The sequence below is a fragment of the Rhodofomes roseus genome (genome assembly GCF_022264815.1).
Source record: "Rhodofomes roseus strain CIRM-BRFM 1785 chromosome Unknown C8Q71scaffold_21, whole genome shotgun sequence".
Lineage (NCBI taxonomy): Eukaryota > Fungi > Basidiomycota > Agaricomycetes > Polyporales > Fomitopsidaceae > Rhodofomes > Rhodofomes roseus.
Genome location: NW_025952977.1, coordinates 532,503 through 555,654, shown reverse-complemented (window position 1 = coordinate 555,654; position 23,152 = coordinate 532,503). Strand labels below are relative to the sequence as shown.

The 23,152-nt window shown below is 56.0% G+C and overlaps 12 protein-coding genes across 12 annotated transcripts; 5 read left to right on the top strand and 7 right to left on the bottom strand.

The window, feature by feature from the left end:
• Positions 1-73: 73 nt before the first annotated feature.
• Positions 74-1,556, bottom strand: C8Q71DRAFT_777482 (ribonuclease H2, subunit C). The gene is made up of 3 exons (XM_047924715.1): positions 1,177-1,556; positions 309-752; positions 74-252 (listed from the first exon to the last, which is right to left on the bottom strand). Exons 1-3 carry the CDS (start codon positions 1,471-1,473, stop codon positions 229-231), a joined length of 765 nt encoding a protein of 254 aa, XP_047775567.1. The 5' UTR covers positions 1,474-1,556; the 3' UTR covers positions 74-228.
• Positions 1,557-1,662: 106 nt separating this feature from the next.
• Positions 1,663-3,837, top strand: C8Q71DRAFT_910143 (uncharacterized protein). Its single transcript, XM_047929072.1, has 11 exons — positions 1,663-1,849; positions 1,912-2,029; positions 2,084-2,263; positions 2,320-2,424; positions 2,477-2,668; positions 2,721-2,786; positions 2,848-2,865; positions 2,920-3,003; positions 3,058-3,238; positions 3,300-3,433; positions 3,492-3,837. The coding sequence occupies exons 1-11, from the start codon at positions 1,758-1,760 to the stop codon at positions 3,546-3,548; spliced, it is 1,227 nt and encodes a 408-aa protein (XP_047775566.1). The 5' UTR covers positions 1,663-1,757; the 3' UTR covers positions 3,549-3,837.
• Positions 3,838-3,886: 49 nt separating this feature from the next.
• C8Q71DRAFT_777477 (ESCRT-II complex vps25 subunit) lies at positions 3,887-4,895 on the top strand. Its single transcript, XM_047924714.1, has 5 exons — positions 3,887-4,041; positions 4,092-4,134; positions 4,189-4,349; positions 4,398-4,543; positions 4,594-4,895. Exons 1-5 carry the CDS (start codon positions 4,005-4,007, stop codon positions 4,792-4,794), a joined length of 588 nt encoding a protein of 195 aa, XP_047775565.1. The 5' UTR covers positions 3,887-4,004; the 3' UTR covers positions 4,795-4,895.
• C8Q71DRAFT_777465 (MFS general substrate transporter) lies at positions 4,896-6,937 on the bottom strand. Its single transcript, XM_047924713.1, has 9 exons — positions 6,918-6,937; positions 6,611-6,856; positions 6,536-6,552; positions 6,392-6,483; positions 6,223-6,336; positions 6,019-6,166; positions 5,741-5,955; positions 5,402-5,689; positions 4,896-5,339 (listed from the first exon to the last, which is right to left on the bottom strand). The coding sequence occupies exons 2-9, from the start codon at positions 6,853-6,855 to the stop codon at positions 5,046-5,048; spliced, it is 1,413 nt and encodes a 470-aa protein (XP_047775564.1). The 5' UTR covers position 6,856; positions 6,918-6,937; the 3' UTR covers positions 4,896-5,045.
• A 55-nt stretch (positions 6,938-6,992) lies between these two features.
• C8Q71DRAFT_262568 (MFS general substrate transporter) lies at positions 6,993-9,346 on the bottom strand. The gene is made up of 8 exons (XM_047917388.1): positions 8,889-9,346; positions 8,810-8,826; positions 8,655-8,746; positions 8,481-8,594; positions 8,278-8,425; positions 8,008-8,222; positions 7,658-7,945; positions 6,993-7,594 (listed from the first exon to the last, which is right to left on the bottom strand). Exons 1-8 carry the CDS (start codon positions 9,134-9,136, stop codon positions 7,301-7,303), a joined length of 1,416 nt encoding a protein of 471 aa, XP_047775563.1. The 5' UTR covers positions 9,137-9,346; the 3' UTR covers positions 6,993-7,300.
• Positions 9,347-9,529: 183 nt separating this feature from the next.
• Positions 9,530-10,920, bottom strand: C8Q71DRAFT_262521 (uncharacterized protein). Its single transcript, XM_047917387.1, has 4 exons — positions 10,733-10,920; positions 10,575-10,673; positions 10,198-10,519; positions 9,530-10,150 (listed from the first exon to the last, which is right to left on the bottom strand). The coding sequence occupies exons 1-4, from the start codon at positions 10,794-10,796 to the stop codon at positions 9,658-9,660; spliced, it is 978 nt and encodes a 325-aa protein (XP_047775562.1). The 5' UTR covers positions 10,797-10,920; the 3' UTR covers positions 9,530-9,657.
• Positions 10,921-11,632: 712 nt separating this feature from the next.
• C8Q71DRAFT_879676 (uncharacterized protein) lies at positions 11,633-12,863 on the top strand (the record flags this gene model as incomplete). Its single annotated transcript, XM_047928461.1, has 4 exons — positions 11,633-11,690; positions 11,745-11,846; positions 11,907-12,231; positions 12,289-12,863. The coding sequence occupies 4 exons, from the start codon at positions 11,633-11,635 to the stop codon at positions 12,632-12,634; spliced, it is 831 nt and encodes a 276-aa protein (XP_047775561.1). The 3' UTR covers positions 12,635-12,863.
• A 387-nt stretch (positions 12,864-13,250) lies between these two features.
• C8Q71DRAFT_861024 (uncharacterized protein) lies at positions 13,251-14,271 on the top strand (the record flags this gene model as incomplete). The annotated part of the gene is made up of 2 exons (XM_047927852.1): positions 13,251-14,180; positions 14,251-14,271. The coding sequence occupies 2 exons, from the start codon at positions 13,251-13,253 to the stop codon at positions 14,269-14,271; spliced, it is 951 nt and encodes a 316-aa protein (XP_047775560.1).
• A 109-nt stretch (positions 14,272-14,380) lies between these two features.
• C8Q71DRAFT_777450 (uncharacterized protein) lies at positions 14,381-16,491 on the bottom strand. Its single transcript, XM_047924712.1, has 3 exons — positions 16,277-16,491; positions 14,691-16,205; positions 14,381-14,622 (listed from the first exon to the last, which is right to left on the bottom strand). The coding sequence occupies exons 2-3, from the start codon at positions 16,194-16,196 to the stop codon at positions 14,596-14,598; spliced, it is 1,533 nt and encodes a 510-aa protein (XP_047775559.1). The 5' UTR covers positions 16,197-16,205; positions 16,277-16,491; the 3' UTR covers positions 14,381-14,595.
• A 223-nt stretch (positions 16,492-16,714) lies between these two features.
• Positions 16,715-18,375, top strand: C8Q71DRAFT_713927 (uncharacterized protein; the record flags this gene model as incomplete). Its single annotated transcript, XM_047920944.1, has 6 exons — positions 16,715-16,817; positions 16,868-17,227; positions 17,278-17,298; positions 17,347-17,702; positions 17,753-18,228; positions 18,288-18,375. 6 exons carry the CDS (start codon positions 16,715-16,717, stop codon positions 18,373-18,375), a joined length of 1,404 nt encoding a protein of 467 aa, XP_047775558.1.
• A 180-nt stretch (positions 18,376-18,555) lies between these two features.
• C8Q71DRAFT_861021 (uncharacterized protein) lies at positions 18,556-19,622 on the bottom strand (the record flags this gene model as incomplete). Its single annotated transcript, XM_047927851.1, has 4 exons — positions 18,556-18,876; positions 18,925-19,083; positions 19,145-19,486; positions 19,539-19,622. The coding sequence occupies 4 exons, from the start codon at positions 19,620-19,622 to the stop codon at positions 18,556-18,558; spliced, it is 906 nt and encodes a 301-aa protein (XP_047775557.1).
• An 843-nt stretch (positions 19,623-20,465) lies between these two features.
• On the bottom strand, positions 20,466-22,821 carry C8Q71DRAFT_262376 (amino acid/polyamine transporter I). Its single transcript, XM_047917386.1, has 12 exons — positions 22,687-22,821; positions 22,617-22,638; positions 22,499-22,567; positions 22,400-22,445; positions 22,312-22,347; positions 22,119-22,260; positions 21,706-22,061; positions 21,634-21,653; positions 21,368-21,577; positions 21,157-21,307; positions 20,721-21,101; positions 20,466-20,651 (listed from the first exon to the last, which is right to left on the bottom strand). The coding sequence occupies exons 1-12, from the start codon at positions 22,776-22,778 to the stop codon at positions 20,560-20,562; spliced, it is 1,617 nt and encodes a 538-aa protein (XP_047775556.1). The 5' UTR covers positions 22,779-22,821; the 3' UTR covers positions 20,466-20,559.
• Between the last annotated feature and the right edge of the window lie 331 nt (positions 22,822-23,152).

Below are 23,152 nucleotides of genomic sequence, written 5' to 3'. Positions count from 1 at the left end.
AGGAGATGTGGGTTCGCGGTACCCCCTTTGGTGGCGGTGCCTACATAAACGCGAAGATGGCGCACTCTGACAGGTTTGACCGAGGTTTCAATGTCTTCCAGCAATTATACCCAATTCTACAGCTGCGATCTCTGTTATGTCTGGATCCCTCTCAACGACCCGCTGTCGTCGGAGTAAATGTCAAGGAACGTCAAATATAGACAGAATGACTCGAACGTCGAACGTCGATCAGATCTCTTCAACTCGATGAACCTCGAGGAGCCGCCCAAAGTCAGGTACACCTCCCTTGACAACAGCACCGCGCTCACCTCTGCCGCCAGTCTCGTCCACTCTCGTATCGAGCGCAGATACTCGTCCTTGCCCTCGTCCACCGGGATGTCCTGATTCCACAACACGAACGAGGAGAACGTGGATATGGGTTGCAATGTCCGCAGAGCACCTTCCGGCTCGGCTTCCTCGGTGCCGTCCACACCACCTCCCACGTCGGTGTCGATGACCATCGCTTCTTTCTGGGAAGACCGACGCGAGCTACGCGTAGCTTGCGTTCCTACTTGCTCTTTCGCGGATGCCCCACTTCGCTTGCTTGAGCGCGCGGCGCTTGCGTCTTCCGGGGTTTGCAGAATCAGTCCTGCATAGCCCTCGGGGAGTTCCACCTTCAAGCCTTGTACTGTTCTTCCGCGAAAGGCCGCTACAAATCTGCTGCCAGCACCTTGCGTCTTCGTGGGAACCGCATCTTCGACGATGAGAGTGTCCTATAGCGTTCAAAACATGAGCTTCTCGTTGCAGCTCGTTGCCAGCGAACCAGAAGTCAGGTGCAGATGAAGAGCTGAAGATGATGACACCGAAGTTAGCAGGCGAGATGGATAAGTTCGCATCAAAGGCTTCAGATTTGACGGGAATTGCTGTGCACCGGCTTGGCAGCCGGCGGGTGTGTGGTTCGAAACCGTAAACTTGTCAAACCTTTGGTCCGGAACGACTCGGTATGCGAAATATTCCGTGGTGACACAAGGCATCGAGCACGAATGAGTTCCGAGGAAGACTCTCCTCCCCGAAAATGTCGCCGTTTGTGGAGCACCGACTATGTTCGCAAGGCAAGACTGCCAACATGCGAGCGCCCTCTTCGAGGTAAAAATGTCTGATCTCGATTTACATATGCTATAATGAGTGTGAACGTACCTGCGACTCGCCGAGCTGGGTCTCCAAGGTTCCACTGGAGGAGGACGCTACGAGCGTCGCCTGCGACGTCGAGGATGTCTGCGACTCGCTGGCATCCTGCGAATTTGTATTTGTACCTTGAGCAGCGGAGCCTTGACGTTCCATCTTGCCTAGGTACCCTGGAGGTGGTGCTGGCTTAACGCGGAAGTATGTGGAGATTGGGGCAGGTCCCGAGTAGTCGATGTGAAAGGGCATCAGGTATGGCGTGCAAGTCGGGAGTGGTTCCTCCGCTTGTGCGATAGTAATACTGGGGGACATTTCAAGCGCGTAAGCGAGGGAGTTCTGTGATGTGTAGAGTTTACGGGAGGTGCAGCAGTAGGACAATGGCAAGCACTCGCAAGAAACGAGGAACGAGATTGGCTCGGACGCGTCGCGTCGCGCACCACGTGCCTGACGCGCCGGTGGCAAACACAACCAAACGCGTCTACATCGCGTCACGCGTTCGGACTCCGACGCGTCCGTCAAACTCTCCTCCTGAGTGTTGCCGCGCATAGCCCATCTGTCTCCCTGAACAAACCCCGCCGTCTTACCCTCTCAGGTTTATGAAGATGTCGGAGGTTGACGTGGACGAGGTGAAGCGAGTGACGCGCGACATCATTAAGCAGGCGAAGGAGGACGGGACACTGGATTCAGGGTAAGCGTGCGAACACAATGAATGAGATGAGACAGGCTATCCTCAAAGGCCTGCAATGATAGGGAATGGACACCTGGAAAAGTGCGGAGGGAGGTCGAGAGGCGACTCTCTCTCGAAACTGAGACGCTGGCCGCGAAGGAGTACAAGAGCGTCGTGAAGCAGACGATCGACGCGGCTATAGTGCGTCACCTAGATTCCGGATACGAAGTACTCGTATTGACCTACCCACTCCAGGAAGGGGGAAATAATGAACACGAAGAAGAGACGCCGGAGCCAGAGCCTGCTAAGAAAAACAAGCCAACCAAAACGACCAAGACAGCGAAAGAGCGTAACAAAGAACCAAAGAAGAAAGCGACAGAGAAAAGTGCGCCCGCGAAGAAGTCCAGGAAGGCTGAGACACCGAAGCGTTCTGCAGTAAGACTTTGCAACCTCTTGAGGAGCGCTTGAAACAACTTGCTGACCACTCGTAGTCCGTAGTCCCCTCTTCGGATGATGAGGGTGGTGCAACTTCCTCTGCCAAGCCTGTTTCAGAGGCTCCGAAGAGGAAGTCAAAAAAGGCGGCCGTACCTGACGAGGTGAGATCGGTCGGGCAACACGAGTGAACAGCACAAGCTGAAAGCTCTCCAGGAATATGAGGCCGAGTCACCAGAGCCTCCCAAGAAACGCCAGAAGAGCACCGCTGAGGTCGCAGACGTCGAGATGCAGGACGCCGGGGCTACATCAAACGTCGACCCTGAGGCCAGCCCCAGTGCAGCAGATACAAAGCAAGACAGTGTGCCCAGTTACGATCTTCCTGTCACCGTGGCAGACAGTGGTTACGTGAGTGTACGCAAACATAGCTAAATCCGCATATATTGACGACGACCTGCAGAAGAGTGAGTCGGAGATGTCTGTCTTGATAGACGAACCGCCCAAACGTGGTAGGAAGAAGGGCAAGGTCAGCTTCTGGATGCTTCACGCTGCTTTGCTTAGCTGACCGTAGAGTGGTTTCATGGCAGGATGCAGACAGTAAGAAGGTTCGTGATACCAGTCAAAGACACAGATTGAGAACTTAGCCGTATGCTCGGAAGTCCGCAAAGGAACCCAAGGCGAGGAAGTCGAGACAACCGGCGAAGGAGCTGTCGAAGGACGAGGAAACCATTAAACGCCTCAAGGTCAGTGTACCATTTGCTAGGAAGTGTGGCCTACGTGCTCACTTGAGTCCGTAGTCATTTGTTGTGGCGTGTGGCGTACGCAAGCAGTGGGCGAGGGAGTTTAAAGATATCGACAGGCCGTCCGACCAAATCAGGCGACTCAAGCAGATCCTCTCCGACCTTGGTATGACAGGACGCATGAGTCTCGAGCAGGCGAAGGCCATCCGAGAGAAACGAGAGTTTGCCCAGGAGCTAGGTGAGCCTGTCTGTACTCCCTCACAAGCCGGTCATGGATACTGATTGTACGTTGCTTGTAGAGGACGTCAAAAACTTCGAGAAGACCGTTGTCGCTGGGGCGCGTGCGAGTCGGTCGAAGAAAGCGCAGGCTCCCGAAGAGGTTCCCGAAGACGAATCTGACGAGGATATGGCAGAGAAGCCTAAGCGACCACGGGTAAGTACTTGCTGGGCTCTTCGCCCTATGTGATATGATGCTCAAGTTGGACCTGCAGGCTACCGCTCGCCAAAGTATCATGGCTTTCTTGCAGGACCAGAGCGATGATGAGTGATCGGTACTGCAGTGATCCCGGGTGCCGTTCATTATTGTCACTGATTTTGATTCCTCTCTCGACTCGGTTGCTCTCTTTTCGCTGTCCGTATGCTCTCAACATTTCCTTCAAGCTCCCTTCCTTCTTTACTAGGTTACATACTGGCCATGGCATCATATTGTACACAAGGCTTGCCGTAGTTGCGCGCGCACGAAGGTTGCGAGATATCAATGTGTATTAATATGTAGACGACTCAATCGACTACTCGCTGTTCATTGGGATCGCAATCTCATTTGGACGACAATTCGAAGCCCCTGTGTATGTTACCTTTTCGGGCAGGTGCAACCATCTGTGGCTGGGACTCTTGAGTCGGAGGACGCAAGCACGGCGCGATGTAACCCCTCACTAAACGATCCCACAACCATCTACTGCACGGCCCGGGCTTGCACACTCGCGGGCTAGCAAGCTTCATTGGCGATGACTACGTCGATGTCTACTCATACGACGCCTTCTGGTAAGTGGTTTCAGGCGTCCCTGTCCGTAAGCTGCCATAATGTCGTACAGGCTACCTCCTTCCCTCAATACATTCAATGCCGCCTTTCTTCACGTCCGGTTTGGCTCACGGTGCGGTCTCAGCTCGCGATTAACACGGCCTTCGCAGACAGCAACCGAACCCCGCCACACAAGCGACCGTGACCGAGAACTGGACGCGACTGATCCTCTCGTACGCACGACATCGGAGGCTATTCTATCTGCGTGTGGAGGACGCGGAGACGAAGGGCAGCGAGTGGGATGAGGTTTTGAGGAATGAGAGGATAAACCGTGCGTTTTGTGACACTCCGTATGATGGGTCTTGACCGGATGATGCAGGTCGGCTCATGCCATCGCATATGTCCTTCATAATGGCGGACATGGTGTCGAAGAACCTAGCAGTCTACGAGCCTCCCAGGCAAACACGGACTGTGCTTTTGCACTGGAGGCTGCCGGAAGAATGGGCGGAAGTCCTACATGAATGGGTACGGCGCGATGTGCCGTCTCGTTCTTCTATCTGACGAACCCCCGCTAGGCATCTTCAACAGCTCAACTCAATACCATCCTCACCTTCTATGAGATCATCGAGCCGCCTGTGCCATCGCCACTGTCCGGGATCCCGGCAACGCTACTACGCCGCGCAGTCGCCATCCTGACGAAGACCAACCGCGCCCAGGTCATCGCAGTTGCGGACGGCGAGGGTGTCCGGTTCTTGCCCGGTAACCCGGCGAGGTGAAATGATGCTGCTGCATTGCCCCAACCACGATTAGATCCGTTGGTGTATCTGTACACTACTGTACATCTAGCTGTTTTCTAGACCACTAACGACCCCGAGATGCCCGACAGTATATGAGATCTATGTGACGCACGCCTGCGTTCGTCGGTGAGTACTTGTATGTTCCGCATGTCGCTGACATCAGCCCAGCAGCTCCGAGCGAGTGCAGAACTGGCGCGAATGCAGTGCGGCCGACGACTTTCCGATTCCGGTCACTCTTGGGCCTTGCGCCTCGTAATGGCCATCATGACGCTGCTGAGACTGGCGGCCACGGTGCATGTCCCGACGAAGACTTCCAGAGCCCTGAACCCGTGGCCTGCGTACCCGACGTGTGCGCCTTGGGACGCTTTGCCGATACCGTAGAGCATACCGGAAACGAGGGGTCCGACCACGACGGCGATGCCACGGACGAAGAATATGCACGCCCAGATGATACTGGATTGCTCCGGCTTGTTTCCCGCACAGTCGCTTGCGGATGCCGGGCCAAGTGCGTTGTAACCTCCCATCTGGAGGAGGTTGGGCCATGAGTAATTGCGGTAAAACTCGGTACAGGTGGCATTGGACTCACAAAGCCTCCATATATAATAACAAAGAGAAATACCAATGTGAGTTGCTGCGCGAAGCCCCACAGGAGGAACACTGCTAGCCCGCTGAGGAGAGTGCTGCCGGCCATGATCCATGCGTAGGGGAACTGGTCACACAGGTGCCCCATCACGATCTGGCACACAGTACCGGAGGAGTTGAAGATCGCCAGGACTATCGAAGCTGACAGAGGCGACGAGATGACCTTCGTGAACGTGGCTATGTAGAGGGACACGGAGTAGAAGGACATCGCATGCATGATCGTGCAGATGGTCTACAAGCGTATGGTGAGCATTTTTGTCTTTGTCGATGGAGCATTACTCACGAGGAGCCAGAATAGCGTAGACTTGAGAAAGTGCATCTGTGGAGGGATGAAACGCGGCCTCTTTCCTCTTTGATATTTGGGTATTGGCAGTCGAGGCTGCATCCCGAGGATCGCTATGCCGACTATGACAAACGTAGCGATAGCCCAAATCCGGAGTGTCCAGCGGAAGCCGTACCGTTCGAGGAGCGCCTGCAGGAGGAATGGAAAAGCGAACCCTGCCGGTGAGATGCATGACTTCAGCTCGTGGTATCACTCAGCGAATTAGCTTTCGGGCGTACCTCCAAAACCGGAGCCGGCGAAGATGAAGCCGGTTGCGAGACCGCGCCTCCGAACGAACCATTGCGGCAGGAGGACGATGATGGGATAGTACAGGAACCCTCCGGACGCGCCGAAGATCACGCCTTGCAGCATGATGAGAAGCCATATCTTGCCGCGTCACAGGTGAGAAATCGGATTCGGACGCTGCATGGAGATTAACCCACCTGACTAACGAAGCTCGCCAGCAACAGGGACAGAGTCGCGACCCCGAGGGCGATCCAGACGCTTGGTCTCAGTAGATCGGGGTATCGCTCGAAGAAGAGCGACAGCAGCAATGTCTATTGAGGACCGTCGATACGGGTTCGGTGATATGATGCGTATAAGTGAACATACCTCTCCGTACTGAATGGCTATTGCACTTGTTCCGACAGCCGCGATACTGACAGTGGAGTACTTCTGAAACGGTGGGTTCGAGGTGTAATAATCTTTCGTATGTGCTCAGCAAGTCATCCACGGTTGGAGTGGTCAGATGCGTGCCTTGGAAGATACCGTAACTAACGGTAGTGTCGAAGTCTCAGCATTCGAGCGCACAGCTACTGCGCGGGGACTGACCTGAACTCCCAGCCCCAGACCATGACCTCCACCATAAAGGCGGAGGCAACGAAACGCCATGCCTTCCAGCCTCCATCGATGGGGGGCAGTTCTTGGACGTTGGTCTCTTCGAATTGACTGGTGACAGTCCCGTCCGTGCTGGGTTCTCGGAGATGCAGTCGATCGCTGGCTGTGTCCTCGCGTCCGCGCTCCAGTGCGACTGGAGTCAGTTCGATTGGGCACTCTGAAGGGTCGAGCTGGGACATGCTGGGGAGGGTTGCGAACCTGAGTACTGAGTACGGGTATCCTGCTTCACCATCTTACATACCACCGAGCTCTGAGTCTCAGGATGATGTCGAATGTTCCGCCTTTCCAGCAAGAGCTGACTCACTCCTATATGACGTCCCGATCGATCATCGGTGCGAGCTCCAGGCCCGGCTCCAACAAAGCTCCCGTACTAAACCCAGACTCAGCGCGTGCTCATTGCACAATTGTGTCAAGAAACGTTGCTGCAGCCTACTCCGACCGAGCCGCATACATAATGATGACTGCGTGAAGACAATGGCCCACTCGCTTTTTACGTCTTTTGATGCAGCGGATGCACATCACTGCTTCTCGAACGACAGAAGGGTTGTATGGATGTCGAACAGAGCATGCGCCCTCTGCCTACAAACGGATGAGCACTGCAAAGACGTGTACCCGGCTTCAAGTTCAAGCCTGCGCCCTATGCCTTGTTACCGCCACAAGGACGCTGACAAGACTAGCCGCTACAGCACACGAGCCGGCGAACACCTCGAGCGTCTTGAAACCGTACGCCCCGTACTGCGTGCCCGGGCCGGGTGACGCCTTGCCAGCGTCGTACAGAATGCCTGAGATGAGCGGACCAATCACGACAGCGATGCCGCGGGGGACGTAGCTGCACGCCCAGATGACGCTCGCCTGCTCGGGCTTTCTGCCCGCGCAGTCGCAGACGGATGTGGGCCCGATGGCCAGGTAGCCACCCATCTGCACGACCGCGGAAGCAGCGGATTAGAGATGACGATGTGTAGGTAGAAGCGAGCCACTCACGAGCCCGCCGTAGATGATCGCGAAAGCGAAGAGGACGCCGAGTGTATGCGCGAAGCCCCACAAGAGGAACACCGAGAGCCCGCTGACGAGCGTGCTGGCGACCATGATCCAGGCGTACGGGAAGCGGTCGCACATGTGACCCATGACCACCTGGAACACGACGCCGGAGGAGTTAAACAGCGCGAGCACGATGGAGGCGGAGAACGGCGAGGAGATGACCCTGGCGAAGGTCGCGATGTAGAGCGAGACAGAGTAGTAGGACATGGTGTGCATCACAGTGCAAACGCTCTACCGGGGCCAGGTCATGGGAAATGTGAGTATGTGGATCTGATGAGGAAGGAAGGTCGTACCAGGAGCCAGAAAAGGGACGATTTCAGGAAGTGCATCTGGGGTGGTATGAAACGGGGTCTTTGACCTCCCTGGTACTTGGGCACGGGCAAGCGGGGCTTCATGCCTAGGATCGCAATGCCTACAGTGACAAGGACGGCCAACGCCCATATCCGGAGTGTCCAGCGGAAGCCGCAGCGCTCCAGGAGGGTTTGTATGAGGAACGGAAAGACGAACCCTGATAGTATGGTACTTCAAGCGCCACCGGGAGCTTCGTCGTCAGACGCACTCACCGCCAAGACCAGAACCGGCGAATATGATACCAGTGGCCAGCCCACGGCGACGAACAAACCATTGGGGTAGCAGTATGAGAACGGGATAATAGAGGAACCCGCCACTGATGCCGAAGGCGAGTCCCTGCAGCATTATTAGCTGCCAAATCTACGTCTATGGGTTAGCTATCCATTAACGAGGCCATCCAAATAGTTGGACTCACGTGGGTCGCAAAACTAGCCAGTAAGAGGGAACACACGCATAGCGCTAGGGCCGCCCATAGACTAGGTTGGAGGAGGTCCGGGTAACGCCCGAAGAAGAAGGAAAGCAAGACTGTCTGTCTTCAGCATCAGAGTGACGCTCTGCTGTGACTGGGACAATTCGGCGGAGCACACACCTCTCCAAATTGTATGGCCACTGAAAGAGTGCCAACCGCGGCGATTGTGACACCAGATGCATCCTTGAAAAGCGGGTTGGACGTATAGTACTCTGCGTAGGTTTATGTTCAGCACATATATACGGACGGCTGAAGCCTGAGGGTCCTTCACACGCCTTGGAAAATACCATAGCTACCCATGATGTTCACATGAGCGAGCGCACTGGCATGGAGCGTAGTATGACGGGGACAAACCAGGTTTGGAAGCCCCAGATCATGAGCTCGACCATGAAACCTGCAGCGACGAACCGCCAGGCTGGCCAACCACCGTCGATGGGCGCAAGCTCCTGCACATTTTCTGGGCCAGTCTCTCCTCCTGCATTGTCCAGTCTGCTCTGCGTGAGGCCCTGTCGGCTGCTCGACCTCGAGCGTTGTGCCTCCTCTTGGCCGACGGAAGCGACGGGCGCAAGCTCGATGGTGTCTGTCTTGTCGGCGTGGTCCATGGCAGCAGGCAGCGGGGACAGTCAGTCTACACAGTGCAATTTTTCGGGCTGGAAGCTACATCCGACTCGAAGTACAGTACTCAGGCTGACTCGAATGACTCTGAGGCGGACTCTGATGTGCATGACCTTCGATCGGAATCTCGATTGCGCCATAACGGCTGCCCGATCGCGATGGCACGGCCGACCACGACGTGCGCCCTCAACGCCTCTCACCACCGCTGCGGTGTTACACAAGTACAGCAATGCGTTCAGGCAAGACGTATAGGAAGCAACATTTTATCGAAGCATATCAGCTAGTATACGATGTAGGTGGTGATTGAGGTGTGGTGTGTCACGGCGGTGATGATGACGGATGATGACAATGCGTGCAAATAAGGTATGTATGTATAAGGTAAGTAATGCGGCGCACGAACATGCTGATCCCGAGCCCGGAAACACCAGTCCTCAGTCTATTCTCCCATGAATCCCCTGAATGAACTCACGAACGACTGCCTCGACCCAGTCGACGCACGCATTTTCGCTCAATCATCCTCGTCCTCCACCAGGATGTCATCCGAGCTACGGAGGCTGAAGTCCACGCTGCTGCTGCCAGTCAGCGTGCGGTTCGATTCGGGCGAGAAGAGGTCGCCCGTCGGGAGGCCGGACCGCTGGGGCCCCGCGCTGCCAGGGCCTGAAGAGCCTACGCTTGAAATTAACGCCGAACTCGTCGACCGCTCCTCCGGCGTGCCAAGTATCCTGCGCGGCCCGGCGTGCTCAAGCGATAGGAGGACCGACGTGCGCCCCTTTTTGAAGAGGACAGGACGAGCAAGTGGTGCGACTGACGCCATCTTGTCGGGATTGAACGGAGAGGCGAGTAGACGTGGACGCTTGATGATCCGCGAGAGTGGGCGGTCGGCGGGGTCGTCGTGCTCGCCAAAACGGAAGAGCTGCGATGACGAGGAGCTGCTTGAAGCATCCAGGGATGCCTGGTTGCTCTTGCGTTTCGTCGCCAATTGAAGAGCGCCGCTGTCGCGGCTGCGATTCATCAGCCAGATAGATGACCGATAGAATGACCTACTCACCTCTCCTTCTGTGACTTGTATCTTCTCTTGACCTCCTCGTACTTCTTCCGCAGCTCCTGCATCTCCTTCCTGAGGCGCTCAGACTCTATTCTGGCGTCTCGCTCTCCTTCGGCGTGCTTGGATGACGCCGCCATTGACGCCTCACAACGCTCCATGAGAAGCGACTTGTCCTGCTCCAGGCATCTGACGCGCTCCTCCAAACGCGCTACGTTCGCCTTGAGCAGCTTGGTCGTCTCGGCGGGCGGATCGACGAAGACGCGTCGGACACTCGGGATTATGAATCGGTGATATTTTGCTGGAACAAAACGAAGGTCGGGTGTCGCTGTGGACGCGTCGCAAGGTCAGTCAACGCCTCGAGTGGATCACAACGCGCGAACCTATGGGGAAGGCCGTGCGACACGACGGACAGGACGCAGTTATCGCGTCGGAATTAGCCTCGACGTGAGATATTAGGCACTTTTCGCAATGAAGGTGACCTGTGGCGCATACAGGTCAGTGCTGGACAGAATAGGGGCTGTGCGACGCGGTCACGTACCACACGGAGTGGAAACGGGGTTCTTGAGGTCGTCCAGGCAGATCCCACAGGAGCCCTCGGCCATCTTGACAAGGAGAAACCACGCGAAGTGGTGGAGAGCTCAAGGATCTGCTGGGTGCGGCGCACGGAAGGTGGTTGTTGTGGATGAAGGTTGGCATCGGGTCGCGTCGGCGCAGACGCGGGTCGCGTTGTTTGGCCTTGTGTGGGCGGGGTGCGTGAGTCACGTGGACGCGACACGGGCACGACGCGCGACGCGGCCCCGCCTTCTCTGGGCCGCGCCGGGGTCCGTCTACGGGGCTCTCGCTCAGCCGCCCCCCAGCGAGCCCTGCCCGCCTTCAAATTCGGTGCGTAGGCGGTGCTGAGGCCATGTTGCCGGGTTGCTGTCTGTCCCACGTCGCAGGGGAATGCATTATTCACAGACATTTGCAGGCCTCCCTCTCGCGCTGCGAGCTTCGTACGATCCGCTGCCGACGGACAGCTGGCTCGAGCAGGGTTCGAGCGAGCGACAGCGTGCATTTCTGGCAATTGACCTGACACTATCAGGCATGACAGGGCCGAGTTAATTGACTCGATCAATAAGCTCCATGCCGGCGCGACACCACACAAGGAACTCTCCCTCGGACAAACCATTTGACCATCCGTCTCCGGCGTTCGATCCAGTTTCCCCTTCACTCTGGAAATCTCGAACTGCCTATCGCACAGGCCCGCTGTCGCAGTTGCCTCTACGAGGATGTGGTGCGACCCTCGTCCGGTAGGCTTCGGAAAGCGCTTCCCTGCTCCCTCCGCGAGCCCCCAGGTCCTATAAAACATGCTTGGACAGGGACGCGAGCACATCGTACCCTGACATCCTTGCTCTCAAATCCCTTCAATCGCGTTATACCTAGCCGCGTTCAGACCGGCATGCCTACTTGCATCGTCTGCCTGGAGGTCCTCAAGGACCCGGCCGCCTTACCTTGTGGTGAGTACGAGGCTCCCATAATTCCGAATATTGGCTGAGACCTTCTCATACTAGGCCATGTATTTTGTTACTCATGCATCGTCAAGATAGTCCGAAGCATTACCCCGTACACTACCCGCCACTTCTGTCCCACATGTCGGCATCCCTATACAGTCGGTGAGCTTCTCCACTACCCCGCGTACGAGGCATCGACGCTCATTATCGTCACCCGTCTAGCGCACGTCGATCCTAACCTAGTCCCGCATCACCTCCAGCCACATGTCTCTCCTGCGATCCGCAGGCTCCACCTCGAATACAGCTCTCCGAGCTCGTCTACCGCAGAGTCGTCTGCCGCGGAATGCGACCGCCTGCGCGCGGAGGTGGCGTCGCTCCAGGCGTGTTGTGTCGTCTGGCGCAAGCGTGCTGCGGTGCATGCTGCGGCCACGCTGGGCGTGATTGGCCTGGCCCGGATGGCGCGCGACACCGCGATGAAGATGAAGACGGAGCGTGATGAGTTCGAGGCGAAGCACCTCGCATTGCAGAAGACGTTCGAGGAATCACAGTAAGTAGAATCCTATCACTACTATCGAGACAGCCTCACTCACACTCCTCCGCACAGGCGGACAGCCCCGACCCAGCCAACCCCGCCGACACTCCCCAAATTCTGCGACGTCTTCTGCGCAACGCCGCTCCCGCTGTCTGCCGGGAACTTCCGCACAGCCTCGCGCTCTTCCTTCCGCATGCCTTCGCCCTCGCTGAGCGACGATAGCTACTGCTCCGACTGCGCCGAATGCTCACAGGGCAGCGTCAAGCGGAAGCGGATCGACGAGCGCGACGAGGAAGTTGCGCCGCTCAAGCGCACGCGCTCCAACTCCTCCGGCTCCTCGCCCTCTCCATTTGCGAAGCTCGCGCTCGCGGAGAGCTTCGAGCGCAAGCCGCTGATATGTCCCGACGCCAGTTATTGAAATCACCGTTTCGCCCGATCCTGACAAACAATTTCCTGGTATCTCTGTCTCGCCCATGCTCTCGTGTTCGCTTTGTCCATCATCTCCGGTTATTATTATTCCAATTTCGTGTTTTCTATGAAATGGACGGCGCGTACTTGACGACGCTGGTAGAACCTTGTGTTCGCGACTTGTATCCCCCACTCTGCGCCCATGCACACCGATTCTGATGAATTGTATTATAGGATGTGTCTGTACTTGTAGGTGCTGATGTCGAAAGATATACAGAGAAGAATATCCCGAATATCCTTTCCAGTCATGCGATGAACTCAGCACACAAACGGGAGGTTGTTTCTACGCGCCTTTACGGTACTGACGTCCACGTAGATAGAGTTCACGCGATTGCAAGGCTTCTTTAACACAAAGTTCAATCTCAGGCAGGTCGAAGGAACTCAGCGTCGCGGCTGCGAACGTTGCCTTTGTCACTTACGCTTTGCAACCATCGTACGTATGCATCCAGCCACTAGCCACTTCCCTTGCTAACCAGGACATCCAACCGTTATCTGCTCATGCATGACATACCGGCCAACCACAGCAGACGTACTATTGCCCCTCAAGCACAAGCTCATCGCAGACGATGTCCGATTCAGACACTGTACCGCCATCCGATGCTGCCCAGAGCAACGACACACGAATCATCGACGCCCCTTTCCCCTTTAACAGAGCCACGGCAGACCTGATCCTGCGTTCATCCGATCGGGTCGATTTCCGCGTGCGGAGGGGCATCCCCGCAGAGGCCTCCAATTTCTTCGAGGACATGTTCCAGCTGCCACAGCCCGCAGTGGGCCGATCCCTCGAGGAGACCAGAGATGCTCTGCCGATCGTGGACATGGAGGAGGACAGCAGCACGCTGGAGCGGCTGCTGCGTCTCTGCTATCCGGCGGCGGGGAACACCCCCAAAATCGAAAACTTGGACGACCTACGCCGTGTCATACGCGCTGCGATCAAGTATGCCATGCCGCAGTTGCTAGACACGCTCAAAGGCGATCTTCGGAGCTTCGCAGACGCTTACCCCGTCCGAGTCTACGCGATCGCGCTGGTCTTGAAGTTGGAGGACGAGGCTAGGGCGGCGGCAAAGGCCTTTCTGGCTTTCTCCATACTAGAGAGCGCGGATGCGCCGGAGCTAGCAGAGATCACTGGCAAGCAGTTCAATAATCTGCTCAAATACCACAGAGCGTGCAGCGCGAAGGCTACTCCGGTGGCTAACCAGCCACCATGGGCCCTGAAACGAAACGGTAACACCTGGTTCGATAGCCACCACAGTGGTTGCCAGCGCGATTACGTCGGGGACTATTACGCCTCGAGCTGGTGGAAAAGGTACATGACCAGAAGCGCTGCCCTTCTGGAAACGACGCCCTCTGGCAAGGCACTCCTGGTTGACAGTAGAATAGACGCTGCCCTTAAGGAGGCGGTAGTAGATTGCACTACGTGCGGGCGTTCTGCCCCGGGACAGATGCGGTGCTTTGTTCGAGAGTTCGCACAGAAGGTCGACGAGGCTGTCGCAGAGGTTCGTCTCCTAGGCTCCGTACTACCGCAGACGTGCATCACTAATTCACGCACGGATCGGCTATCGCCAGGTTCCCTTGGTCATCGAGTGATGCCCGAGCGCCGCCTCAGTGCGTGGACACCGCATAGCGAAGCTAAAGAATGAATCGCGACCCTGCTAGCACCAATTGTACATACATACTAGGGATATATGATTCCGGTGTTCATGATGCCAACACAAACTGGCTTGATTAGGGTTTCACACAAAGTAAGTACATAATAAGTGGCCGGACGGACTCCAGTCATGGGGCAAAGCTACGATCGAGTCGTGTATAGCATGCTCGTATCTACCTGAACAATCAATTGCGTACGTCGTCAGTTCGAGGTCACACAATGCCTTCGCGCAGACTACACACCGGCAGAGTTATTGATAGCCCTTACTTGAAGAGCATGCTTGTTCCGACCTGAAAAGGCCAGGTACATTGTCAACCGGGGCACAAAGACTCGTCGCAATCGCAGAGCTAGGGCTCACCTTCGAGATCGCCTCTTTGTTCGCCTTGCTGTATGCGGCAAGAAATTTCATTACGTTAGTATTTGAGACCCGTTCTGCGCAGCTTGCGCAATTTCCGGCTTGGAAACACAACTCTCCGAGTAGTGCCCTGTCCTCCGCTACGTCTTGGCGTGGACAGTCGCGCATGGCGTAGAGGCGAGTGAAACATATATCCATCCAACGCGACCGCTTGGAATATTCCCGGCTACATCGGCGCTGGGGACAAGTTTGTGGAACTTTCAAGCCTTGCGGAAATGCCTTCAACCAAGCTTTGCGTACGCCATCTGCCGCATCCGCGCACTTCTTGTGGTATCGCAGAAGACGGAAGTAAGATCCGGCTGAGACACTCTCCATGATAGGCACGTAAAGAGCACGAAGCTCCAGCATCGTTCGAAACAGCAGCAGTTTCGCTGATCCGACCGCTTCATCCTCTAATCCATATACGGAGGCGATCAAGTAGGAGCGGAGAGGGTCTCCAGCAAATAATTCCAGCCATCGTTTCTTGAGAGCCGCATGGAGCTTGTCCATCTTGTACTTCGCCGCGGCACGAAGCGCTGGTGCAACCGATTTGCAATCATGGAGCTCTTCAGTGGTTGTACTCGCATCAAGGAGGGGCAGCAGCAACTGGAGCACGCTACTCCGTATTGATAAAGACAGAGTAGTGCTTGTATCGGCTGCGTGAGGTCGAAAAGATAGGAAGGTCTTCTTCGAGACCTTATAGTCGATTCCATCCGCGGCGCGTAGGGTAAACTCCGTTGGGCCGTTATCTGGACAGCGGTCCAGGGTACAGACGGAGGTCCTTCGGGAGTTCGTATTGGTCTCTTTGGTGGCTCCGTGTAAACGAACTCGAGAGCCGTCAGGGAGCTTACCGCCACGAATAGCCTGCATGAGCCTGTGGTAGCATCCAGCAGATATGTCCTCCAGCTGCGGCACGTATAGAGTTTCGAGTGCCGACCAACGCTCCATGTTAAGCCCATGACCATCCTTCACGCATGCAAGTAGGCTACGTGCGGCATGTTTCGCGATCACTTCCATATCGTGCGTGCATGCGATGCAGTAAACGATCAGAGGGAAGGAGTCCGCGTTGGCCGTTAACGTTGCCTCCATGAACTCTACGGCCGCGGCCAAGTCATACTTCTGTGCTGCGCGCACCATTCCGCCGATGTGCTGCCATTCCGACGCCGTGCACGTCTTTAGCTGCGGATCCCGCCCTGGATAGCAAATACGCAGGAGATCTTCCACCGTACGAGCATCCTCCTCCATCGGGACGACTGGTAGGTTGCCAACGGAAGATGGCGTCGATTGCGGTAAACTGAACATGGTCTCGAAGAAAGGGGAAGCTACCGACAAGATCTGACGGTGCACACGAAAGTGTGTCTTATCCGACGAGTACAGAATGGCATCTGCATCGGGGCGATTGAACAAGGTTGGCACGGGTTTGGAGCTCCTGGTGGCGGAATGGGATGAAACCGAAGCTGGCCCTGCCATTTCGCAAATCTATCGGCGTGGAATAACAAGTTAACATCGCCTGAGTGAGAGTCGCACGCACAACGAAGACGGCCACTGACTGTTATCGCAGACGGCTCAATAGCTCGGCGAGAACACCCCGTCGGGAACTGAGATTGAGGGTGACTCGGAGTCAGTTCCACGAACTAGATTGGGTGCAGAAGACGACTATATATTGCAAACACAAGTCAGAGCAGCTTGAAGGACGGATATACTGTATCGCACTGCCCAGTGCCAGGAGAGGGTGAGACGAGGGTGGGAAAGAGTGCGAATGGATGGTGTAGCGCGCGTCTGATGGCCGGGAGCTTGCCACCACGCGTGCCTACTTGGTGCCTACCGCGTTCGTCGTCCTGTCCTTTACAGCCCGCTTCGAGTACCATGCGCGTATGAATGCTTGGTCTAGGTCGCGTATACAACATACCGTTCCACTTGTAGCTACTGCACCACATCAACTCGTTACAAGAGCTACACTCGAGCCGCCGAAACCGACGAGCAGACATATGTCCCATCTAACGTCTCCTCTTCGTCCAAGCTCTAGACCATCATCGCGCAGCTCCAACGGCCGATCTGCGAGTCCTTCGGTGTCCTTGTCGGACGACGCAGGTATGCGGGCTGAATTGTTGTGGCGGAGGGGCGACTGACCGTGTTGCCAGTTGCCATACGCAATCAGATGTCCACGCTCAGACATACTATCCGACACCAGCAAGCTCAGTTGCATAGCCTCGAAAATACAGTTCTCCGTGGACCGCGCCCGCTGCCTCTAGGAATGCTCAACTCGCCGCCCCGCTCACCGACCGAACTCGATCTGGCTTCTACGTCCGGAAGCACCTACATGTCTCCACGACTGCAGAAGCGCAATAGTTTCGATATCTTGCAGGGTCTCGCGGGACCAGAGTCAAGCTTACCATTGCCACGGAGGGACGAGCGGAGATTGTCATTCGGGGAAGAGAACGGAATTCGGGAGGGCATACCTTCCGGGACGCGCGCGCAAAGTCCTACACGGACGCTTAGTCGTACGTCCAGTTTATTGTACGATGCGGGAACGCGTATTGATACTACGCAGGTATACCAGTATCATCCGTAGGTCAGTGGAGGGTCAGTTTTAGATGGTCTGCAGTCTAACGCGGTGCAGGTAACGCACGAGCACTCGCGGAGGAAGGCCAGCAAGACAACTCGCATCTTGCGTCCTCTCAGTTATCACCGAATCATGGGTCATCGTCGTCTCCCCACGGTCTGACGACTTCGCCTAGTCGCAGATCGTCGTTTGCTCCCGGAAACACCACGAGGGTGCTCGCGGACCTCCAGGCTGGTGTTCTCAACGCGAAGACGGCACTGGAGAACACGAAGGCCCAGCTCCGCGTGAGTCAGCGACAAGTCAGCCAATTGACGCGACAGACGGAGGACCTGAAGGAGGTGCGGGAGCGGCTCCGGCTGGAGAACGAGGGCCTCAACAACGTGGTGGCTCGCAAAGAGCGTCTGCTGCAAGAGGTGCGTCGGGCTCTCGAAGCATACGTTAATCTTAGCTAATTCCTTGGTAGGTCCTTGAGCGTGCGCGCAAGGCAGAAGCGGAAATGATCACCCTCAAAACCCAGCTCAAGTCCGAGACGACCACGTCGAAGAAGTCCCTCCGCGAGATGGAGACGGCACTCACGGAAGCGACCGCACGTTCCCACAAGGCAGAACGCGAGTACGTCGTCCTTCGCGACTCGCTCAAGGGTCTGGTCGCCTCTTTCCAGGCAGACACGGACGCAATCAAGGAGGAAGTGCGCAAGCGAGAGGACAAAATCCTGCGGGATGCGGAAGAGATGGGCAAGCGCTACGCACGTTTAGTGGCAGAGGTGCGCCGCGAGCGGGAGGACGGTAGCTCTGTGGTCGGCGAGGCCAAGCGGCTACGGGAGGAGAATGAGCGGATACGGAAGGAGGTAGAGGAGAGCTTCCGGGAGGACATCCAGCAGCTTCGCTCCGAGGTGGACAGGCAAGGGAAGGAGAGTGACGAGGCATGGCGAACTGCACGGTACGTCGTAAACAGCATGCCAGGAGCCCTCGCCGTTCATTGATCGTAAACGTCACTAGGAATCTCGCAGAGGAGCTCGCGCGGTTGCGCAGGCTCATGCGGATGGATCCAGAAGCTTCCCAAGCAGATGCTCCTGCCCCTCCATGATTCTTTTTTTCACTTCGTGCCGCCCGAACACTGCATCCTACATCCCGCATCCCCATATGTGCTAATCTATACCCAGTCGGCATGTTATCCACGCATTCCCTGGTCATTGCAGTAATATTACTCCCATCTAGTCCTAGCTGTCATGCATTTCACATAACATACACCACAACCCACAATAAATCAACCGATTCGCTCCCTCTGCCTGGACCCGAGTCGCACCGGGCCTGTTGGGCGTCCTTTGTCGTTCAGTGTGATGGGAAACGGTGGGCGAGATGATTCAGGCCCTGTCCCAGATGAGAGCACACGCTTGCGCTTAGCCTTGCTCGGTGGTGGCTTGAGATTCCAATCACTGGTAAATTGAGGCTGCAGCACGAGAGGCTGTTCCGAGATGTCCTTGGGCGATGTGGGAAGTAGGGCTGGCAAGGGTAGCGGGTCTGAGAAGTCCAGTTTACATGTGGACAACTCCGAGTCTCTGGCTTCCTCTAAGATGGCAACACTGGACTGCTGCTTTTATCAGTTGAGAACGAGCACAAGTGTTCGGTGACGGACCGTGGACTCAGGCCGACGTGGACTTCGCGCGTAGTGTGGCGCTGCGCGCGATGCTCTGGGAGTCACGAATGCGGAGATATTGTGGTTGGCGGAAGCCACCTCTTCCGCGGCCGCGAGCTGCTGTTTCAATTCCCGGATCCTTGCAGCTTGTTTGATTTCCTGCGACCATATCAGCCTCTCACGTAAGACATGCATTTCTAAGCACCGAGTAATCACGCACCTTGGCTTTGTGGGCTCGGATTGTCTCATAGAGAGTTTCCGTCTCCTTCGCTTTCTCGGAAGCCTGCAAGTCGCGTCGCCTCTGCTGGGCCTTCTGCTCTCTCCGCAGCTCCTGGATCTCCTTTCGGGCCTCCTTGATTTGCCCGGCGGCTGCTTCGGCGGTGTTCAGGGCGTCATGTGCGTCCCTCTCGGTCTGCATCATCTCGGTCTGCAGGCGATGTTGCTCTTTCCTTGCAGTCTGCAGCGCGCCTTGCAGAGCAGAAATGTCGTCCAGTGCCGTGTCTCGTGATGCAACTAGATTCGCGAGTCGGTCGAACACTCGTACCATTGTGGAGAGCAGATTCTGCCATGTAGTTAGTGCCAGTACCAGTCGACCATGAGTGGACCAAACGTACCTTGACTTCGCAGGGCTGGCAACTGGCATCATCCTCGTCCATTCCCTCCACTACCTTCCCTAGCTCCTTAGCAGATCTTCTCATGTACTCTGGCTTGCTATCCCGGCCTATTTTATTGAGCCGCTCACTCACGTATCTCGCCTGCTTCAGCACTGCTGCTGAATAGAGGTGGTGTGAGGGGCTTTCGCCGTCGTTGGCTGCCTGTGACGCCTCGCTTGCTGGGTCTCTCCATTGCAAAAATATGGGAGACAGATCTTGTTTTACAAAGTGCTGCCGGCATATTGGGCATTCGAATGTTTCGTAGGGATAATAGTGATGGCGCAGGAGGGGATGGATCGCTTGAAGGCTCTTTGCGCAAAACCCATGTCCTGGTAAAATGCCCAAGTGTCAGAGATAGTGATCAACATCAAAATAGGCGGATCACTTACCACATCGCAAGAGTCTGAACATGTCTATACTGTGATTATCACAGCATATGCCGCAATAGGGTTGTGTGCTCATTTCTGGCGCGTCGTGAGATACTTGCAAGGGTATTGCAGAACCAGCAAGCACTTTTAGGTGTAAAAAGACGCGTAGCACAGAGTCAAGATGGCGCTGGTGTCCAGGTGCACGAGTAGTGGACGCGTCGCCGTAAAGGGCGCGACCAAGTCGCGACTGGGAGCAGACGCGTCTGTGGCGTGGGAATTCTTGCTACTGTGGCCTGCCCACTTAGCCGCTCAACTCAGCCGCGACGAGTGACCTGGGCGAGTCGCGAGCTCAAAGTTGTGCTAACGTTCGTACGCTCTCGACAACAGCAAGATGTCACAAAGGTACTTCGAATACTACTCAAATTTCCATAAAATCTGGGCAGTGGGAGCCTCACGCTCATACTACTACTAGCACACTTTGCTACCCGATACCTCGGAATGTTAATGCTCTGGGAAATACAGTGTAAACATGATGGCTTCGGTTCTACCAAAGCGATAGCTACATACGTATATAGACGCGAATGATCGGGGTGCTCTTGATGTGAGATATGTATTCAGACGGACTCCTTTTCGTCGCTGCCCTTCTCCGATCGGTCCAGCACGACAACCGTCGCCGGATCCCTCGCGTCTACATTGGTCTCTTCCGCTGGTTCCGCCGGATAGAAACAACAACCATCATCAAAACTATACTCCAAGACCAGAACGCCAGACTCACCCGCAATCTGCTTCACCGGGCCCGTGAACCACTTCCGCGCGCTCAGGAACCAGGACCCCAAGCTGTACACGACCACGATGCCCACCGCGACGACGGCGTAGTTGAGCGTCTGCGAGTCGACGGGGTTCTCCTGGGGAAGTACGAACGCGACAGTAATGAAGCAGATCCACGCCACCGCGGTTATAGCGACGGGGAACGAGAACGCGCCGAGGTGGAACGGCCCCCGGACAAACCGCGACGCGTAGAGGACGCGGAGGGCGATCGGGATGCCGTACGACACGTAGAGCCCGATGGTGGATATGCTCGTCGCGGCGGAGAAGGCGACGGAGCTCCCGAGGCTTGGCAGGCCGAGGATAAAGCTGAGCGTGCAGGCGAGCCAGACTGCCCGAGTGGGAGTGAGTAAATGGATGAATAGATGGAAGAACGCTGCACTGACTTGCGCGAACTGGCGACCTCCGCTTCGCGTCCACTTGCTGGAAGAACTTGTGCCCAGGAATGCCTCCGTCCCGAGCGAAGGCGTACATCATCCGGCTGTTGGATGTAATCGAGAACGTCCCGCACCAGAACATCGCCCCAATGACGATGACCTGCCGAAATGCATCATTTCAGTGCATTCTTCGTGACTTCCCTTGAGGTCCATCGCCCACCATCAAGACAATAGCGCCCTTCTCGTGCACCGTATCGAGAAAAATCTGTGCAATAGGCTCGCCTGTGGGAGAGCTGACGGTGCTCGCGAGGTCTTGAATGGAGAACAGCAAGGCGATCATGAGACACCACCCAAGGATGGCAGAGACTCCGATGGACATGATGATGCCCTTGGGTCCAGCGGTAGCCGCGTTATGGGTCTCCTCGCTCATCTACGCCGTTCCTGCGTCAACGCAATATTGATCAGCTGAAGTGACCTAGAACTGACATGTGCACTCGCGTCGAAGCCTGTGCATCCTCAGTTCACCAAGAGAGAAATTGCGATAACATACCGACGTACCCGAAAGCGAATACTGAGCCATCAGGATTCCAATCACCACGACATACGCCGGGCTCGCCCTCACGCTCCACCCAACCCCATCCACGCCCGTCCCATCCACGAAAGTCGCGAAGACGAACTGCGCCGTCTGGTGCGTCGGCGCCGCCGCGAGCACCGTGATTATGATTGCGAAGGTACCAACGGCTTGCCACCAGATGGAGGCGTTGTTCAGGTGTCGCAAGAGATGCACGCCGAAGGTGTTGATAAGCCCCTCCGTGATTACAACTGCCGCGTAGACCCCGATGGTCGTCCTGGCGGAGGGTACGAAACTGGTATTGAACGTTGCGAGAGTCGAGATGAATGTTGCACAGGCAAAACTAAAGACTCAGAGCTCGGCGGGGCAAGTCGTGTATAGTCTAGTAAAGGGTACGTACTTAATACTTGTTGTGACCGCGACTTGGCCGAGGAAGTTGAACCACCCGGTGACCCAGGACGCGAAAGCCGCATGCTGAGGTTTACAGAGCATAGCAGCCCAATAGTAAGGACCCCCGCTCGTTGGATGCGCGCTGCAGACCTCTGGAACATACTGATGAACTAGATGAACCTGTAGTAAGCGTTGTCACTTACCTGCCATAGAGAGGCCTACAAGCATCGTGAAAAATGCTGCGTGCCGGAACTCAGGACGCCATCCTCTGATCCTGGTACGACGACGCACCAATGACTGCCCAGCCCCATACCATGACCACAGGTCCTCCCGTGTTCTAAGCCATATCAGACAATCACACAGCAACGATACGTCCGTGCCTTGACTTACCAGGCCATACGCAAACGTCGAGCTTACACCAGTGATGATGCTGATGATAGAGAACGAGACTCCGAAATTCTGTAGAAGCTTAGCCTCGACCTTGCTGTTTACTTGGACTTGAGCTTACCTGCAGCAGCCCGAAGTCTCGTCTTCCGATGTTTCAGCGACTTGGAAAGGTCGAATCGCGAAGCGCTCACCTGAGCTCCTGCTTGTAGCCCATCCTCGCCAATTCAGCCTCATCTCTGTCGGCATTTCTGTTCGTGTTCGTCATTATAACCCTAGAGCTCATGCAGTCGGGAATCGTGAAGGTTGAAGCGCAAGACTTTGCGCCTCGCCCTCGAGCGAAATGCTCTAGTAGCCTGAGTAATAGGTGCCATCGCAGTATTTCGACGCGGAAGCTTGTCCGCGATAAGCAGTCGGGAGACCATAGACTCGTCGAGATAGAAGCTGGGGAGGAGACTTCGCGCGTAATAAGCGTGGAACTCGGAGCGTCCGCCCAGTACTATGTAGTGTCATCAGACATTGTGGACGTCGGATGCATAGGTTCTGTAGCACCTGTAAGGCAATGATCAGTCGTACTCTAGACTCCAAAAGACTCTATAGCGCACATGCCACGAGCAGGGACAGCCGCTTGCTGGCTACGGTACTTATACTGTCTGTAAC

Bases quoted from the DNA above. Each gene is read 5' to 3' on its own strand.
- C8Q71DRAFT_777482 (XM_047924715.1), bottom strand. From the start codon at position 1,473: ATGTCCCCCAGTATTACTATCGCACAAGCGGAGGAACCACTCCCGACT. The intron at 753-1,176 runs GTACGTTCACAC...TGAACGCTATAG, and splicing joins CCCAGCTCGGCGAGTCGCAG to GACACTCTCATCGTCGAAGA. The intron at 253-308 runs GTGAGCGCGGTG...CGGCTCCTCGAG, and splicing joins GGACGAGACTGGCGGCAGAG to GTTCATCGAGTTGAAGAGAT.
- C8Q71DRAFT_910143 (XM_047929072.1), top strand. From the start codon at position 1,758: ATGAAGATGTCGGAGGTTGACGTGGACGAGGTGAAGCGAGTGACGCGC. The intron at 1,850-1,911 runs GTAAGCGTGCGA...CTGCAATGATAG, and splicing joins GACGGGACACTGGATTCAGG to GGAATGGACACCTGGAAAAG. The intron at 3,434-3,491 runs GTAAGTACTTGC...TTGGACCTGCAG, and splicing joins AGAAGCCTAAGCGACCACGG to GCTACCGCTCGCCAAAGTAT.
- C8Q71DRAFT_777477 (XM_047924714.1), top strand. From the start codon at position 4,005: ATGACTACGTCGATGTCTACTCATACGACGCCTTCTG. The intron at 4,350-4,397 runs GTGCGTTTTGTG...CGGATGATGCAG, and splicing joins GAGGAATGAGAGGATAAACC to GTCGGCTCATGCCATCGCAT. The intron at 4,544-4,593 runs GTACGGCGCGAT...AACCCCCGCTAG, and splicing joins CGGAAGTCCTACATGAATGG to GCATCTTCAACAGCTCAACT.
- C8Q71DRAFT_777465 (XM_047924713.1), bottom strand. From the start codon at position 6,855: ATGTCCCAGCTCGACCCTTCAGAGTGCCCAATCGAACTGACTCCAGTC. The intron at 5,956-6,018 runs GTACGCCCGAAA...TCTCACCGGCAG, and splicing joins CGCCGGCTCCGGTTTTGGAG to GGTTCGCTTTTCCATTCCTC. The intron at 5,690-5,740 runs GTGAGTAATGCT...ATACGCTTGTAG, and splicing joins CTACGCTATTCTGGCTCCTC to ACCATCTGCACGATCATGCA.
- C8Q71DRAFT_262568 (XM_047917388.1), bottom strand. From the start codon at position 9,136: ATGGACCACGCCGACAAGACAGACACCATCGAGCTTGCGCCCGTCGCT. The intron at 8,426-8,480 runs GTGAGTCCAACT...CCATAGACGTAG, and splicing joins TGGCTAGTTTTGCGACCCAC to ATTTGGCAGCTAATAATGCT. The intron at 8,223-8,277 runs GTGAGTGCGTCT...CCATACTATCAG, and splicing joins CGCCGGTTCTGGTCTTGGCG to GGTTCGTCTTTCCGTTCCTC.
- C8Q71DRAFT_262521 (XM_047917387.1), bottom strand. From the start codon at position 10,796: ATGGCCGAGGGCTCCTGTGGGATCTGCCTGGACGACCTCAAGAACCCC. The intron at 10,520-10,574 runs GTTCGCGCGTTG...ACGCGTCCACAG, and splicing joins TCGCACGGCCTTCCCCATAG to CGACACCCGACCTTCGTTTT. The intron at 10,151-10,197 runs GTGAGTAGGTCA...GATGAATCGCAG, and splicing joins TACAAGTCACAGAAGGAGAG to CCGCGACAGCGGCGCTCTTC.
- C8Q71DRAFT_777450 (XM_047924712.1), bottom strand. From the start codon at position 16,196: ATGGCAGGGCCAGCTTCGGTTTCATCCCATTCCGCCACCAGGAGCTCC. The intron at 14,623-14,690 runs GTGAGCCCTAGC...TGGCCTTTTCAG, and splicing joins ACAAAGAGGCGATCTCGAAG to GTCGGAACAAGCATGCTCTT.
- C8Q71DRAFT_262376 (XM_047917386.1), bottom strand. From the start codon at position 22,778: ATGAGCTCTAGGGTTATAATGACGAACACGAACAGAAATGCCGACAGA. The intron at 22,062-22,118 runs GTACGTACCCTT...CTGAGTCTTTAG, and splicing joins GCGGTCACAACAAGTATTAA to TTTTGCCTGTGCAACATTCA. The intron at 21,654-21,705 runs GTACGTCGGTAT...GAGGATGCACAG, and splicing joins GGCTCAGTATTCGCTTTCGG to GCTTCGACGCGAGTGCACAT.